General features: G+C 65.3%; 3 protein-coding genes across 6 annotated transcripts in view; 2 read left to right on the top strand and 1 right to left on the bottom strand.

The window, feature by feature from the left end:
• COL1A1 (collagen type I alpha 1 chain) overlaps positions 1–16215 on the top strand; it is a 136083-nt gene that overhangs the window by 16771 nt on the left and 103097 nt on the right. The gene's annotated exons all lie outside the window — the stretch shown is intronic.
• Positions 152–6291, bottom strand: SGCA (sarcoglycan alpha). 4 transcript variants are annotated; one of them, XM_054088387.1, is made up of 9 exons: positions 4716–5922; positions 4123–4275; positions 3227–3372; positions 3067–3139; positions 2775–2973; positions 2512–2674; positions 2233–2336; positions 2037–2063; positions 152–1475 (listed from the first exon to the last, which is right to left on the bottom strand). In XM_054088387.1, exons 1-9 carry the CDS (start codon positions 4981–4983, stop codon positions 1292–1294), a joined length of 1317 nt encoding a protein of 438 aa, XP_053944362.1. In that variant the 5' UTR covers positions 4984–5922; the 3' UTR covers positions 152–1291. The 4 variants fall into 4 exon arrangements, with proteins under 4 accessions (XP_053944362.1, XP_053944360.1, XP_053944359.1 ...); XM_054088385.1 differs by having other exon boundaries at positions 153–1475; positions 2233–2432; XM_054088384.1 differs by having other exon boundaries at positions 691–1475; positions 2233–2438; positions 4716–4770.
• PPP1R9B (protein phosphatase 1 regulatory subunit 9B) lies at positions 6597–15861 on the top strand. The gene is made up of 10 exons (XM_054088383.1): positions 6597–8502; positions 11175–11307; positions 11399–11519; positions 11691–11795; positions 12152–12287; positions 12434–12586; positions 12704–12757; positions 12914–13143; positions 13629–13725; positions 14760–15861. Exons 1-10 carry the CDS (start codon positions 7255–7257, stop codon positions 14811–14813), a joined length of 2331 nt encoding a protein of 776 aa, XP_053944358.1. The 5' UTR covers positions 6597–7254; the 3' UTR covers positions 14814–15861.

Raw genomic sequence — 16215 nt, forward strand, 5'->3', positions numbered from 1 at the left:
CCTGGCGCCTGCCCCGGCCGAGGGGGGGCTCAGTCAAAGAGGCTCTTTCTTCCGAGGCGAGGGGCCGGGGCTGGGCTGGGGACCCCCCGGGGGGCTGGGGAGGGGTTAGGGGGTGCTGAGCAGAATGCTGAGCGGGATGCCCAGGTCTGCGTGGTGGAAGGGGTGAGTGGCCAGAGCAGCCGGGGGATCCGGGCAAGATCCAGCTGGACACCGGCACCCAGGTAAGCCGGGGGGTATCGGGGTGCCCTGGGGTGTCATCGCAAGCCTATGGGACTGAGGGCCTCCCTTTTGTTCCCATCCCCATCTCACTCTCCACAAGCCCCTTCCCTTCCATGGCGCTGGGGGCCAGCAGCAGGGTCAGCCCCAGCCCCTCTGTGGGGTGCAAGTCTTTGGGGGTGCAAGGATGAAGTAGTGTGGGAGTGGGTGCAAGCGGGGCACCCAGATGGAGCAAAGCAGCTGAAGAGGGGGGTGGAGGCAAGTAGGATCCCCCAGCAGAGGGGGGCAGAGCAGGAACTGCCCCCCTGCAGGACCCCAGCCCCATGGCACTCAGCAACCCCCCAGCCCCACAGCACATCCAGTTTTGGGGCTGGCTGGAGCAGAGAGAACTGGCAAACTCGATGCAGTCTTTGTACCCAGAAGCAGCTCAGCTGTGTGCTGCACCCCAAAACCTCCCCTACCCCCACCCTGACCACTGCAGCCACCAGAGCTGGGCTGGGACGCTTGCAGAGAACAAAAAATAAAGTGGAATAAAGTAGATCTCACCGAACAGCCACTTTATCAGCCCAAAGCCACCCCACAGCCCCCTCCCCAAAGCAGGGACCTCAGCAGAGTCACCCCCTGGAGGGTGACCCCTGGAGGGGGTGACAGCAATGGGGCCACTGCATGACCTGGAAAATGAGAAGAAAAGAGCTTATTCCACCCCCCAAAAAAGCTGTGGTACTCCCACAGCCCTTATTTCAGGGTTTCATCGGGCCAGGTGGTACAGAAGAGGGGAAGGGAATTGGATGCAGGTGTTCTGCATTGCCCCACTGATGCATACGGATGCTGATGTGACACACACACACACACACACACAGAGTCTCACTATTTGTACCCCCCAAATGCTCCAAGCAATGGCCTGGCAGTGGGCAGTCCAGGAGATTGCCCATCTGCCTGGGCTCTGCCCGCTGCTAGGCTTTTGTCCCTTGCAAAGTGTCCCCAAAAGCCTCGTGACACCATCTCACCCATCCCCATCCCTGGGATTGTTCCCCTCGGTGTCATCCTGGTGTCACCTGGGTCCCCCCCACCTGGGTCACTGCGAGAGGAGGGGGACACGGGCACCATCCGAGGAACCGGGCATGGGGTTGATGCGCTGACCCGTCCGGACGTTGAACATGGGGAGGGTAGAAAGGGGCCGTGGGACATCACGGCTGCCAGCCATGTGCCTCAGCTCCTCCGTGTCACCGTGGATGGTGGTGTGGTGGACCAGCTGGATGCTGAGGGGGAAGGACAGCTGGGTTCCGTGCCCTGCGTTCCCACCCGCGTCCCTTTGGGGAGGAGCATGAGGGGATCTGCACCCCATTGTTAGGGCCTGTCCTCATCACTGGGGCCTGTCCACCCAAAACTAGGGTCTGACCCCCCCATCATTGGGGTCAGCATGCCATCATTAGGGTCTCTCCTTCATCACTGGAGGTTCACTTGCACCCTTATCATGATTGTATGCCCCCCATCATTCAGGTCTGTCCCCCATCTCTGGGGTCCTCCTTGCTGCCGCTGAGTCTGACTGAGAAGTATCATCTCTTGTGCTCCAGCTCCATCTGTGCGGGGTTATTGGGGGGCACCAAGGTGTGGGGAAGGGAGGAGGGAGGCTGAGGGGGGCCCTTTAGGGAGACCTTTGGGCTCCGTCACCTCTGTAACAGCTGAGTGCTCACTGTACCCCTCTCTTCCCCATCCCCATCCCCATCCCCGCTGGTCCACCTCATTCTTAGTCACAACCAAGCCCCCCCAAAAGCAGCCCCCCAGCACCCCCATAGCTTGGCCCGGGTGCAGGGACTCACTCAGATGTTGCCAGGTCCCGTTTTGCCCTGTGAAACCGTGGAAAAAGGGGAAAAAAATATAAAGATGGTAGGAATAGCTCTCGCCACCCCCAGGTTGCCCAGGGCCATGATGGCCGAGGAAGGGGCACCCGGTGTGGCATGTCCATGCCCTGGCTGGGGTTGGGGATCCCCGCCCTGAGCGAACCCCTGGACTCACACTCCCTCCCTGCGGCAGCACATGAGGTGGCCCAGGAGCAGGCAGAGCAGCGCGGCCACTGCCAGCGGCACCAGCAGCGTCACCAGGTACCCGGGCAGCAGGTCCTGGGGGGGAGCCTCGGTGGGTGGCTGGAAATTCCCCTCTTCCTCCAGCACCCCGGAACCCCACACCGGCCCAGGTGCCGTGGGGCTGGGCCAGACCTGCAGCTGCAATGGGGTGCTGGTTAGGGGTTCTCCGCGGGGGCGGTCACATGGGATATCGGGGGGCCGAGAGTCTCACCAGGGTGAGGTTGCACCAGTGGATGGCAAAGCGGGGGGCGAAGGTGTCATAGCAGGAGGCGAGGGGCTGCTGGCCCAGGCTGCAGCGGAAGCGGCTCTGCGGCGAGGCGGCCGACACCAGGCACGGCGAGAAGGTGCCCCAGGAGCCCACCTTCACGTACACCCTGCCAGGGTAGGGGAGACGGCCAGGGGTCACCCCGAAACCCATGCCCAGAGGCTGGGCGGAGCAACCCCAGCACCTCAGCGCCGCGGCTCTGCCTGTACCCCTCCTTGCGTCCCTCTATGGGCAGCGGGACGCGGCCACCACGGTCCAGCGCGGAGGTGATGTTGATGACACGGAGGTCATCTCGCTCCCAGACGCCAGCTGTGACCTGGAGGAAGGTCTCCTGCACGGCTGCTGGCAGCAACTCCTCCACGTTCCGGTTGCCCACCAGGAACTCACCCTGGTACGGTGGCTCCCCATCTGTAGGGACACATGGCACCCGTGGGCACCCCCCATGCTCATTGTGGGGGGCTCCAGGGCAGCCTGGTGCAATTTGGTGTGCACAGGCCTTACCTGGAGCCGGGGTGATGGTGATGATGAGGCGCTGCGACGCTGTCCCATAGGTATGCCGGTTGTACGCCAGCACCTGCAAGCCAAGGAGACCCCCAAGATGCAAGAGCCTCCCCTGTTCAGTGTGACCCACTGGCATGGGACCATGAGAGTCAGCACCTACCTCAATGGTGTGGGTGCCCACCTCGGTGGCCGTGGGGCAGCCGTAGAGGTAGCCTGGCTGGTGGGGGTCACGCTGGATGTACCGCAGCCACCGTGGCAGGTCGGGGTGGTCCCGGAGGTGGGCGTGGAAGGTGATGGGGGCAGCCACTGGGTGCCAGGACACATGGACAGGTTGGGGATGGACACAGGCACAGATGCCACCAGGCTGTGCTGTGGGTGATCCCCCACCCTGCCAGCCCTTCCCTAGCAAACTGGTCCCAACAAGGAAGCACGAGTGGTTGCTGCTCTGGCTGTGCCCCAGGGGGGTCCTGTCCCCCTTCTTGAGCTGAATGACCCCAAGTGGAGGTGACCCCAAGCCCTCAGCAGTGTGGAATGAAGGGATGCTCCTCCTGGATGGAGTTAACGGCGTGATACCAGGGTGCTTTGGGGTCCCCAAATGGGTGGAGGTGTGGATGGGGAGATGGAGGGGTGGATAGAGGACAGGATGGATGGAGGGATGGAGGGAGGGAGTACAGGATCATAGAATCATGGAATCACTGAGAGTGGAAAAGACCTCTAGGGTAATCCAGTTCAACTGTCAGCCCAATCCCACTGTGCTGACTGAACCCTGTCCCAAAGCGCCACATCTGCACGACCCCTCCAGGATGGAGACTGCCTCCCTGCCCCAGGCAGCCTCTGCCAGGGCTTCCCCGCTCGGTCAGTAAAGACATTTTTCCTGATAACCAGTTTAAGCCTCCCCTGCCGCAGCTTGAGGTGATGGAGGGAGGGATGAGCAGATGGCCCAGCTGTGGTCATGCCCGGGGTGGGGGGAGGCATTAGCCAGTGCCTTCCATAAACAAACCCAGATCCCTCCCAGCCCAGCACTGCTCACCCCGCTCCCCCCGGCCCGGTCCTCACCGTCGTCATCCTCATGCCCGTCAAAGAAGGCCTCCTGGAACAGCTCCTGCTCCAGCTCATGGACGAAGACGGCTCCAGTCTCGGAGGAGACGCGGTGGTCGGGGAGGACGTGGTGGTCGGGGAGGGTGGCCCAGGACCCCCCCAGGGCCACAGCTGTGTCCAGGCATGGGGCTAGAGCCTGGGCTTGGGAGAGCAACTCCTCCCTGCCTCAGTGTCCCCATTGCCCAGAGACCCCGGGATGACTCGTGGGAGCCCACAGCCCCCTGGATACCCGGCTGGGGCAGAAATGTGTCCCCACCAGGTGTCCTGAGACAGGGGGGTGGCTGTATTTAGGAGGAGGTGGGGATGGGGACAGTGACGAGGATGGGGATGGGGACAGGGACAGCAGCGGCCCTACTCGGTCCCCTCTGTCCCAGCTGCCACCAGGGACAGGACAGCTTTATTTAGCTCAGTCACGTCTCAGCCTTTTTCCCCCTGTCCCCTTCTGCCAGGACCCCACTTCCCCATCCTGCCCTGGGGTACCCATCCCCTCCCCACTGGGGGTCCCCCCAGCCTGTCCATGTCCCCCCGGGGGTGACGCGGGTGCCACTCGCCTGCCAGCACCCAGACTTGGAGCAGTGCGGGGCCCTCCATCTTCGTCTGCGGGAGCGGGGCCAGCGCTGACTGACGGAGACAGCGGGGCTGGACTAGAGGGGGGGCCCTGGGGGGGCTCCGAGGGGACACAGTGGAGGACAGACCCCGCCACGGCCACCTCCTGCCACCAACGCCAGCAGCGGAGGTGCCAAGGGGCTCCCATGTTCCCTGGTTGGCCTCATCCTGGTGTCCCCTGGGAGGGTCCCACTGGGGACACGGGGGGGACATGACCCCACCATGGCCACTTTCTGCCACCAACACCTGGTGGGACTGAGCAGCAGGGGTGCTGAGGGGCTCTCGTGTCCCCTGGGTGGGCTTGTCCTAGTGGTCTCTTGAGGGGTCCCAACGGGGACATGAGGGGTGGGACAAACATCACCATGGCGACCTCCTGCCGCCAACGCCCGGTGTCACCGAGCCCCTCCAGCAGCCAGGGTGCCGAGGGGCTCCCGTGTCCCTGGGGGGTGCAGTGAGGTCTCCCTGGGTGGGCTCGTCCCAGAGCCCCTACTCATGGGTGCTGGGGCCACGAGGTGGGGGGGCACAAATGGGCACAGAAGGGTGGGGGGACACTTGGGGACAGCTGAGCCCCAGGTGGGGTGGCTGCAGACGGCCAGCACCGCTGCCCCACACACGCGTGTACCCTCATGTGGCACGGAGATGGGGAGCGTGCGTGTGCCCATGTGTGTGCGAGCACGGGGGGGGCGGAGGGATGGGGTCCCCTGTCGGGGGGGGATCAGGGGGCACTGGGATGCGAGGGGCTGGCGGTGGGGCCAGGCCCTGCAGTGGGGTTGGAGGGGGGGAATGGCGGCAGTGGAAGGAGAAAGGGGTGGCTGTGGGGAAGACGTCGCGCCACGTCACATCGCGTCACGCTTCGTCACGCATAAAGGGCCAGGAGGCTGAGTCGGGCAACATGGAGCATCTGCAGGGTCCTGGTGCCTGCGTGCTCCCCCACTTTGGGTAGCAGGGGTGCCCCCCAACCTGTCCCCCACCCCCTCGGGGTGCTCCTCCCGTGCTTTGGGGACCTTAGCAAGGTCCCAGGCTGCCGACTCTGCCCCCACCTCACCTCATGTCTGGTGGGGAGACAGCAAACCCTCAAATAACCCCACAAAACATGCCCTGCAGACACAGGGAGGAAGGCGTCCAGCACCTCGCGCCCCTACACTGGGGTCCTCCTACCTCGGTTTCCCCGCCTGCTGGCGCCACGGGGAGGCATCTGGGGGTGCTGGTCCAATTTATGGGGACAGAAAGTAAATAGGGGCCCTGTGGGGACACCCCAGGACACCCCAGGACAAGGTGTGGCGGGCTTTGGGGATGGGTGCATAGGAGGGGCAAGGAAAGGGGACACACAGACAAACCGGGGTACAGAGGAGCAGGGGGACATGGGGACAAAACTGGGAGGACACGGGGAGAGGAGCAGGGGGACATAGGGTCAGAGCCAGAGGGGTGCAGGGACAGGATGGGGGGATGTGGGTACAAACTGGGGTGGGGAGACATGGTAACAGGGCTGGGGGAGACAGGGGCAAAAGCAGACAGGGACGCGAGGGGGCAGAGCTGGAGGTGTATCCGGGGACAGAGCTGAGGGGGACATGGGGACAGAGCTGGGGGGATAGGGATGGAGCTGGGGGGACATGAAGCCCAGCCGGGGGGACACACACATAGGGACACAGCTGAGAGGGAGACGGGGATGGAGATAGGGGGGAATGGGGCAGGAGAAGACAGGGATCAGGGGGATAGAGTTGGGGGGAGATGGGGACAAAGCTGGGGGTGACAGGGGCAGGAGCAGACAGGGATGGGGGGGACAAAGCTGGGGGGAAATGGGGACAAAGCTGGGGGTGACGGGGCAGAAGCAGACAGGGATGGGGGGGACAGAGCTGGAGGGGAGATGGGGAAAAAGCTCGAGGGGCAGGAGCAGACAAGGATGGAGGGCAGAGCCGGGGGTCTCCGGGGACGGATCCGGGGGCTCCGGGCGGGGCGGCGCCCACGAAGCGTCTCTGCTGCGGGCGGGGGTCCCGGGGGTGCCGGGGGTCCCCGCGGCGGAGGAGGAGGAGGAGGTGGAGAAGGAGGAGGAGGAAGAACGAGCGCGCCGCTAAGCCCCAGCGGGCTCTGCGGGCAGCGGGGCGGGCACAGCGGCTCCATCGCCGCGCGGGGAGCGAAGGGGAGGAAGAGGAGGAAGGGGAGGAAGGGGAGGCGCGGGGGCAGCGGCTCCATCGCCGCGCGGGGAGAGGAGAGAGAGGAGGAAAAGGAGGAAGAGGAGGCAGCGGCTCCATCACCGCGGAGAAAGGGGAAGAGGAGGCAGCGGAGGAAGGGGAGGCGCGGGGCGTAGCGGCTCCATCGCCGCGCGGAGAAGGGGAAGAGGAGGAAGAAGAGGAAGAGGAGGCAGCGGCTCCATCACCGCGGAGCCAGGGGCCGGGGGGGCAGAGGAGGCAGCGGAGGAAGGGCCGGGCATGGCCTGAGCATCCCTGGCGGCTGCGGGATGCGGCGCGGGATGCGGCGCGGGGCGGGATGCTGAGGGCAGGGGCCGGCGGGGGGGCCCCCCCCGGGGGGCTGCGCAGCGCCTCCCCCCACCGCAACGCCTACGAGGCCTCCATCCAAGCCCTGGCGCCCACAAAGGAGGCGGCGGACGGCGAGGACGGGAAGAAGAGCCGCGGGAAGAAGTATGGCTCCAACGTGCACCGCATCAAGAACATGTTCCTGCAGATGGGGACGGGGCCCGAGGGCGCCTGCGACCTGGCCAAGGGCAAGGAGAAGCCCGTGCGCCTCTCCCTGCCCCGCGCCGGCAGCCTGGGCGAGAGCGTGGACCAGGGCCACCTCCTCAAGCTGGGCACCAGCGTCTCCGAGAGGGTCAGCCGCTTCGACTCCAAGCCTGACAAACCGTTCTCCAAGCTGCAGGAGACCCGCAAGATCTTCGAGAGGAGCCCACAGGAGAAAGCCTCCACCACCAAGCTCCTGCTGCGCAAGGAGCGAGCTGGGTTCCAGGACCGTAAGCTGGATGTGGTGGTGAGGTTCAATGGCAGCACCGAGTCCTTGGACAAGCTGGACACCGAAGCTGTCTCGCCTACGGTCAGCCAGCTCAGCGCTGTCTTCGAGAAGGCCGATCTCCGCAACAATCTCCACAAGGCGCCGGGGCGAGCGGGAGGACCTCTCAATGCCAAGGTGGTGGGCAAGCGGCCGCGGGTCTTCTTGCCGAGTACCGAGGCTGGACGGCCAGGTGATGGCCACGCTGCCCCGGCCCGCGCCAGGCCACCGGAGGAGGACAAGGCATCGGGGAAGAGCGGCCGGCCAGCAGAGAAGGAGACGGCCACTCTGCGGGTGCAGGAGGTCTGCAAGATCAAGCCGGTAGAGGTGGAGGAGAGCGGCGAGGCCGAGGAAGAGGAGGAGGTGGCGGCGGCGGGTGAACCAGTGCCCGCACCCCAACCAGCCAAGGAAGCCGAGGGTCCAACACCTGCCATCCCCCGGCTGGAAGGAGGCTCAGAGGCAGCCACGGGCTCGGAGGGCGTCAAGGGTGAGCGGGCAGAAGAAAGCGATGCCTGTGAGGAGACCAAGAAGGAGGACTTCTCCGAAGCGGACCTAGTGGACATAAGTGCCTACAGTGGGCTTGGGGAGGACTCGGGGGGCAGTGGGCTGGAGGAGGAGGAGGAGGCCGAAGGGCTCTATGAACCCGAGTCAGGGTGTGTGGAGATCCCTGGGCTGTCCGAGGAAGAGGAGCCCGTCCCCAACCGCAAGATCCAGTTCAGCACGGCCCCCATCCAGGTGAGACCGCCTGGGGATGGGGGTGGCTGGGACAGGGGTTACCCCAGGCAGGGGGGCAGCCCGGTGTGGGGGTGCGACACCCAAACCTACTCCTGTGTGGGGATTGCGCTGGGGATGGGGAGAGGGGGTGTCTGTGCCCCCTGTCCCCAGCCATGGGACATGGCGTCCCACTTGGCCATGCCCTTGTGCTGGGGATGGAGCGTGGCTGCCTGCTAACGAGCCGGCTAATGAAGGGCCCTGCCTTAGCGCGGGCTGGACTCCTTGGGGTCAGTGTGATGGTGGCACTGGGACCCAATGAGGTGTCCCCGGCACAGCACTCAATGCCAGCCCAACACCCTGCCCAGCATGGGCCAAGACCCTCCCCATATTTTTGGGTGGGAATGCCCAGAATATTCGGATATGGGGTGCTGGGTGCGGCAGCCGCACTGCCACCCTCTCCCCTTGGTCCCCAGGAGTCCCTCGGTGCTCGAGTCCCCTCAGACTGGGGGTCCTGGGGACGAGATGGCACTGGGCGGGGCGGATTTGCCCCCCTCTTGGGTGCCCAGGACCGTTTGGGGAAGCAAAGGAAGGGGAAGTGGCACAGCCGGGTGTGGGGCGGCATCGCCTGTTCCCTGGCGGGGACCCCACTGAGTTTGGGGTCCCCATCTGGGATGCTTCCCCAGGGACGGTGCAAGGGGAGACGGGGCTGTGCAGCTATTTTGGGGTGCTCTCCTGCTCGAGTCCCCCCAACCGGAGCAGCAGCGGTTGCTTTGTGCTGGAGCTGGGTTATTTTTAGCGCCCCGGCCTATATTCTGTCTCTGAGTCAGAGCGGGTGGGTGGCCCCACCTGGGACGGGGAGACAGGGACTGTGGTGGCCGGGGCAGGGGACAGTGGTGGCAGCGTGCCGGGGGGCTGCACGCTGGCGGGGGTCTCGGTCCCACGGGAATCCGCCAGCCCAGCCCTGGGAAGGGTGTCCCCCCGCCCATGGAGGGGCAGCTGGGCTTTTTGGGGGGCTCTGCTACCCACAGCACTGCCTCAGCCTCTCTGCAGGGTGATGGTGGGGATCTCATGTGCACGGGTGGAGGGGACCCCGGTGTCTGAGCACCCCAGCTGCCCCGTGGGTGCACGGATGATGCTGAGCCCCCCCACCTTCTGTAGGGGTTGGGCCAGGAGTGCTGGGGACCCTCACCCAGCGCCAGCGTGAGCCCCGATGTGGGCACCCTTTGCCCAGGATGGGGACCCATGCCAACAGCCTGGTCTCCTGGGCACCCTCTGGCTCCAGCTGCTTCTCCCTTGGAACCCACTTCAGGCCCCTGGCTCATCCCCAACCCCTCAGGACAGGGGACACCGTGTGCCCGCAGCGGGGGGACTGTGCTCACAGCCCCCCAAACCCCCTGATGATGGAAGGATGGAGGCTCGTCCCCTGGCCCACTCCCCCCGGCACCCCTGCGTGCCACCCGGGAGGGTCCTGCCCATCTGTGGGTGTCACCGGGCTTTGTGCGATGGCCCCTGACACTCATCCCTAATACTCTTTGTTGCGAGGTTTAGTGCTGCGGTGTTAGCCCTAATCCCCCCGCCCTGGCGGCATCGCGGGATCGGGGCCCCCCGGGACATCTGCCAGCCTGGCCCCATCCAGACAGGGGTGCTGGCAGCCTGTGGGAGGCAGGGACACGGCCCCCCGCTCCCACTGGGGACACCATTTGGTGGCATATCCACCTCAGTGCCTGGTGTGGGGTCACCCAGCCCCGGGGGGAGTGTGGGGCTGCCTCCAGCCCCTCCTGAGCCGGAGGATTTGGGGCTGCCCCACGCCAGGGATCAGAATCCCCAGGGATTTGGGGCATTATGGCACAGAATCATACATGTGCAGCCCCAACCTCCTCTGCTTCTCATTACCCCGCTCCAGCCAGCTGCTCCCGCTTGGGTTCCCTCCCTGGGTGTGGATAGGGGCTGCCACGAGGCCCTGGCCATCCCAGCACTCCCCGTCCCCGCTCCCATGGGACTGCAGGTGGCTGGGGACCTCAGTGCCCCCAGACCCACAGGAGGACGGGGCAGCCTCAGTCCTGAGGCTGGGCAGTTTGGACCACGAGAAGGTGATGGGCTTCCCCTGCCTGGGGAAGGATGAAAGGAAGAGAGAGCAACCCAGTTCTGCCCTCCCCAAACTGTGTGACTCAGAGCAAGCAGTGCCTGTACAGCCCGTCCGTCCGTCCGTCCATCCATCCATCCATCCATCCATTTCTCCATCCTGCCATCCCTCCCTCCCTCCATCTTCCCTTCAATCTATCCTTCCTTCCATTCCTCCATTCTTCCATCCATTGGTCCATCCATCCTTCCTTCCATCCACCCCTCCATCTATCCATCTGTCTGTCCATCCTCCATCCTTCCATCTGCCATTTCATCCCTCCCCCCCTTCATCCACCTCTGTCCATCCACTCCCTCTCCTGTCCTTGGGGTGCAGGGCACGGCGCTCTCTTTGCCCCCAAACCCTCTGTGCTTCCTCCACTTCCCCCCGCGCTCTGTGACGTGAGGAGATTCTCCAGTGTCTCATAGGCTCAGTAAACCTCCCCCTGTGCCCCTGCCCGGGGCTCCCCCAGCCCTGGGATGCCCCCTCAGCCATGGTGCTACCGGTGCCGGGGCGGTGTGTGCGTGCGGCACGTTCCCACCCCATTGCTGAGCAGCTGCCTCTGCCCCAGTAGGTCTTCAGCACTTACTCCAATGAAGACTATGACCGCCGCAATGAAGACGTCGACCCCATGGCTGCGTCAGCCGAGTACGAGCTGGAGAAGAGGGTGGAGCGGCTCGACCTCTTCCCCGTGGAGCTGGAGAAAGGTGGGTGCTCACTCTGTCCTGCACCCCGGGGCTCTGTTTGTACCTTGGGGACGTGATGGAGGGGACCCCTGTGGTGGCTTTATCTCTGCAGACTCCGAAGGGCTGGGGATCAGCATCATCGGCATGGGCGCGGGGGCTGACATGGGCCTGGAGAAGCTGGGCATCTTCGTCAAGACCGTGACAGAGGGAGGCGCGGCCCACCGGGACGGCAGGTAAGGGCCCCAACGGCCCACCTGGATCTTCCTGACGCCCGACCACGGGCTTGGGAGGTGATGGAGGAGCCGGTGTGGGAGCAGGCAGATGTGCCAGATGTTCCTCAGGGTGGGAGATGCTGGAAAGATGGGCAAGGGGTGGCACTGCTGTGACAGCCCCCGTGTCCCCAGGATTCAGGTGAATGACCTCATCGTGGAGGTGGATGGCACCAGCCTGGTGGGGGTGACACAGAGCTTCGCCGCCTCCGTCCTCAGGAACACCAAGGGCCGCGTCCGGTAGGGCCTGGGGCTGGGGTGGTTGGGGGCCAGGAGACCCCCTGCAGCACCCTGCCCCATAGCCTGACCCAGAGCACCCAGCTCCCAGGCCAGCACCCTCCCCCTGCCCCAAAATATGTCTGCCCCCCAGTCCCCACGCCTACTGTGTGCCCTCTGTCCCCCAGAATGCACCCACATCAGCCCAAGATCCTTCCAGCCCCCGGCTCATCCACGAGCCCCATAACATCCCCCCAGATTTGCCACCCCCCAGGAGCACTGCCTGTCCTGGTAGGGATGTCACCTGGCTGGGCCACCTTGGTGTCCCCCAGGCCCCCCAGTTGGAGCCTTACCCCTGGCTGAGCCCCCCATCCCTGCAGGTTCCTGATCGGGCGGGAGAAGCCTGGGGAGCAGAGCGAGGTGGCGCAGCTGATCCAGCAGACGCTGGAGCAGGAGCGGTGGCAGCGGGAGATGATTGAGCAGCGCTACACCCAGTACACTGAGGATGATGAGGAGGTGAGGGCACAGCACCCACCTGGGAGGGAGCAGATCGGATTCCCACACACAGTATGGGGCTGGTGGCTCAGTTTCCCCATGTGGGATGAGAGTGGGGGTGCCAGGCTGGGGCACTGTGAGCCAGCGCCACTCCGTGCCCTCTGCAGACAGGCGAGTATGCCACGGACGAGGAGGAGGAGATGAGCCCCATGTTCCCCAGCAGTGAAATGGCCATCGAGGTGTTCGAGCTGGCTGAGAATGAGGATGCGCTCTCCCCTGTGGAGATGGACCCCGAAAAGCTGGTGCACAAGTTCAAGGAGGTGAGAGGGGATGGGGGGGTGCCCAGGGAGCGTGCCCGCCCGCGGTTGTCTGTGCACACGCCCAGGAGCGGCACAGGGATGTGCCTGCCCCATGCCTACTCCTGGCACCTCTTGCAGCTCCAGATCAAGCACGCTGTCACCGAGGCCGAGATCCAGCAGCTGAAGAGGAAGGTGAGTGGGTGCCTGGCTCCCTGCGGGCACAGAAGCCCCCTCCATCTCCCCAGGACCCCTGGATCTCCTGGGTCCCCACATCTACCTCCAAGACCCCTCATCATACCATGCTGTACTGTGCCATGACGTGCCATGCCTTGACCCCGCTGTCCCCAGCTGCAGTGCCTGGAGCAGGAGAAGGCGCGCTGGCGGGCCGAGAAGGCCCAGCTGGAGCAGAGCGTGGAGGAGAACAAGGAGCGGATGGAGAAGCTGGAGGGGTACTGGATGGAGGCGCAAAACCTCTGCCAGGCAGTGGATGAGCACCTCAAGGAGACCCAGGCGCAGTACCAGACCCTGGAGCGCAAGTACAGCAAGGCTAAAAGGCTCATCAAGGAGTACCAGCAAAAGTGAGGGCAGCGCTGGGCGTGGGCACCGATCCTCCTAGGGCGTGGAGCACCCCCGAGCATGGGCCCATCCCTGGGACACCGACCCTTCCCGGCACCCCTGTGCCCTGGGCACAGAGCATGGCACTGGGCATGAACCATCCCCTGGGCCTGGGACGTGCCCTTGGCATAGACCTACTTGTGGGGCAACAATCCCTTCCTGGGCACGGACCCTCCTCTGGGCAGAAAACCATCCCTGGGGCACCAGATCCTTCCTGGGCATCCCTCATCCCTGGGCATGGACCATCTCCTGTGTAGGGACCATCCCACGTCCAAGGACCTTCCCCTTTATATGAACTCATCCCAGCTTATTCCTAGGCATCCCTCATCCCCTGGGAGGTGCCTTGGGACCACCACCCCATGGAGCACGGTCCTCCCTGATGCCCAAGTCCTGGGGTCCCCTTGGTACCGGGTGGGGGGTGACGTGCCCCTATGCGCTGGCTCCACAGGGAGATAGAGTTCCTGAAGAAGGAGACGGCGCAGCGGCGGGTGCTGGAGGAATCGGAGCTGGCGCACAAGGAGGAGATGGAGAAGCTGCAGGAGAAGGTGGGCACTGGGCGCTGGGACATGGGCTGCCCCTGAGCCCCGTGGGCACAGCCAGCCCCACCACGCCGCTCGTGGGATCCCGTCGCCGCTGGATCCCAGATGGATCGCAGTGGATCTTCTTGGTGCGTGCCAGCCGCTGGATCCTACGCCGAGTGGCGGCGGAGCTGCATGGGGCGCTGGCTCCCCTCCGGACTGAGCTCCGGCCACTGGATCCCACACCGTTGGTGGATCTGCTCTGGGTGCCGGCTCCCACTGGACTGTGCTTCTGCCACGGCATCCGATTGCAGTGGATCTGCTTGGATGCTGGCACATCCCAATCCTCCTGGCACCGGATCCCACACTGGATTGCAGTGGATCCTGCGGCAGGGTCTGACATCCCGTAATGGATCAAAAGAGATCATCCTGTGCGCTGGATCCCGGCCTGCCTGCTGGGGATCCCGCAGTGGCTCCCAGTAGATCTGCGCAGGGCGTGGTGTCATGCTCAATCCCCTCTTGGAGTGGATCCCATGCTGGTCATGCTGGATCCCACCAGGGATAGCTCTGGATTCCGCATGCGCCTTCCTGGATCCATGCTGGGTCACGGCAGATCCTCGCAGCGTCACCGGATCCCGCAGCGCCCAGAGTGGGGGGGCAGCACGCGCTGGGCCGGGGGGCACCAGGGCGCAGATGGGCAGCGGGGGGTCCCTGGCACCCAGCAGAGCCTCCCCAGGCACCCCCCTGCATCACCCCCAAACGACCCACAGAGACCCATGCCTGCCTGCACCCCCCCATCCCTGTACCCCCTGCCCCACCCCAGCACTCCTTCCCCCTAGCCCCATGTCTCCCCCCACCCCGGCACCCCCATGTCCTGCCCCTCTGTGTCCTGTCCCCCCCAGTCCGGTCCCCCCAGTCGGATCCCCACATCCCCATCCCACCCCCTCGTTACATGTTCACCCCCTGTCCCTGTGTCCCCCCACTCCCCTCGTGTCCCCCTCACCCCCGTGTCCCCCCACCCCACCCCCCCGCTGAGACCTCTCCCCTTTCCTGTTTTTCAGATCTCCGAACTGGAGGCCAAGCTGCAGACTTTGAAAAATTCCAACCCGACTTAAACCGCCCTCAAACCGCAGCGATTCGGGGGGGGCCCCTCTCCCCCCCAGCCCCATCCCACCCCTCCCCACCCCTGCCCCACTGGGGAGGGGGCACGATCCCTGCCAAGGCCTCCTGGTGCCCCCCCGTCCCTCGGGAAGCGCAGACAGCGGGGGGGGGGGCGGTGCAGGGTGCATCTCTGGGGGGTTTTGGGGGTCCGGGACCCCGCGTTCGTGTCTGTGTCCAGTGTGAGTCTCGTGGTGACGTGATGGACCGATTGGGGGGGGGGCGTGGCCCCCCAGGCCTCCCCCTTCCCCAAGCACCCCCTCCCTTCGACGTGACCCCCCCTGCGCCCTGGCATAGAGCTGGCACCCCGGTTAGACACTGGGGGGGAGGTAGGAATGCCCTCACCCCCCAAACGTGAGCCATATTGGGGAGCAAAGCGGGGGGCACGCTGTAAGCTGCCCCCAGCTCCTCCTGGGACTCTCCTGGAGCAGTGGGGGGGGGGGGGGGGGGCAGCTGCCTTTGGCCCCTCTGGACTCAGCCGCCGGTTCAATGCCTGGGACACTGCAGACCTTCGCCGTGGAGGGGGACCCCAAGTGCCCCCCAGTGCCACCACTGCTACCCTGGGGGGGACCCCTCAGCCTTTGCCAACCCCTGCAGTGGGTGGGGGGGGCATTGCCTCCCCTGGGGATGGGGGCTGCCTGACACCCCACTGCAGGGACATGGCTGGAGGGGCGCCCCCAGTGCCCCCCAGCACCCACCACTGCCCTCCCCGACCCCAGGGCTTTTGCCTTCCCTGGGCAGAGGCGGGGACACATGGGGGTTCCCCCTTTGGAGGGGGGGAGATGCCCTCACCCCCCACTGTAAATATCCCCCCCCCCATAAATCACAGTATTTCTCTGGGGCTGGGACACCCCGCATTTGCCAACTCCAGCCGGGTCGGGGGTCCCAGCCCCTCGGCTCGGGGCCCCCCCCTTTAGTTTTTGTTTCTATTTTGCTCCCCCCGCCCCGAAGTTCCGAGTCTCCGACAGTAACTGGATGTGGGGGCAACTGGGAGCCAGAGCTGGTTATACTGGGAGGGGGAGGAGAGGGGCACGTGGGGGGAGGGGGCGGGGAGAGGGGGGTCCGACTGGATTGGAGCCACTTGGGAGCGGGGGGGGGGGGTGGTATTTAAGGGGGGGGCGGAGCGGGAGCCCCGGGGGTGCTGGGTTATTTAATCTCACCCGTGTACCTGTGCTGTATATACTATACATAAATGTACCTATGTACCCCCGCGCCCTGCTGCCCCCGCGCCCCCCCGCCGTGTGCCGGGGGAGGGGGGCAACGGGGGGAGGGGGGAGTGCTGGAGGGGTGGGACACAGTGGGGGAGTGGGGGGTACTGGGAGTAATGGGGTGGATTGGGGGAGTGGGGGTCACGGGGGA

This window comes from Cuculus canorus, chromosome 25, assembly GCF_017976375.1.
Source record: "Cuculus canorus isolate bCucCan1 chromosome 25, bCucCan1.pri, whole genome shotgun sequence".
Taxonomy (NCBI): Eukaryota; Metazoa; Chordata; class Aves; order Cuculiformes; family Cuculidae; genus Cuculus; species Cuculus canorus.

Coding starts and splice junctions, on each gene's coding strand:
- PPP1R9B (XM_054088383.1), top strand. CDS start 7,255: ATGCTGAGGGCAGGGGCCGGCGGGGGGGCCCCCCCCGGGGGGCTGCGC. Junction 11,308..11,398: donor CCCCGTGGAGCTGGAGAAAG/GTGGGTGCTCAC, acceptor TTATCTCTGCAG/ACTCCGAAGGGCTGGGGATC. Junction 13,144..13,628: donor ATCAAGGAGTACCAGCAAAA/GTGAGGGCAGCG, acceptor CTGGCTCCACAG/GGAGATAGAGTTCCTGAAGA.
- SGCA (XM_054088385.1), bottom strand. CDS start 4,983: ATGTCCCCCCCGTGTCCCCAGTGGGACCCTCCCAGGGGACACCAGGAT. Junction 2,974..3,066: donor CACCATCACCCCGGCTCCAG/GTAAGGCCTGTG, acceptor GTGTCCCTACAG/ATGGGGAGCCACCGTACCAG. Junction 2,433..2,511: donor ACTGGTGCAACCTCACCCTG/GTGAGACTCTCG, acceptor TTGCAGCTGCAG/GTCTGGCCCAGCCCCACGGC.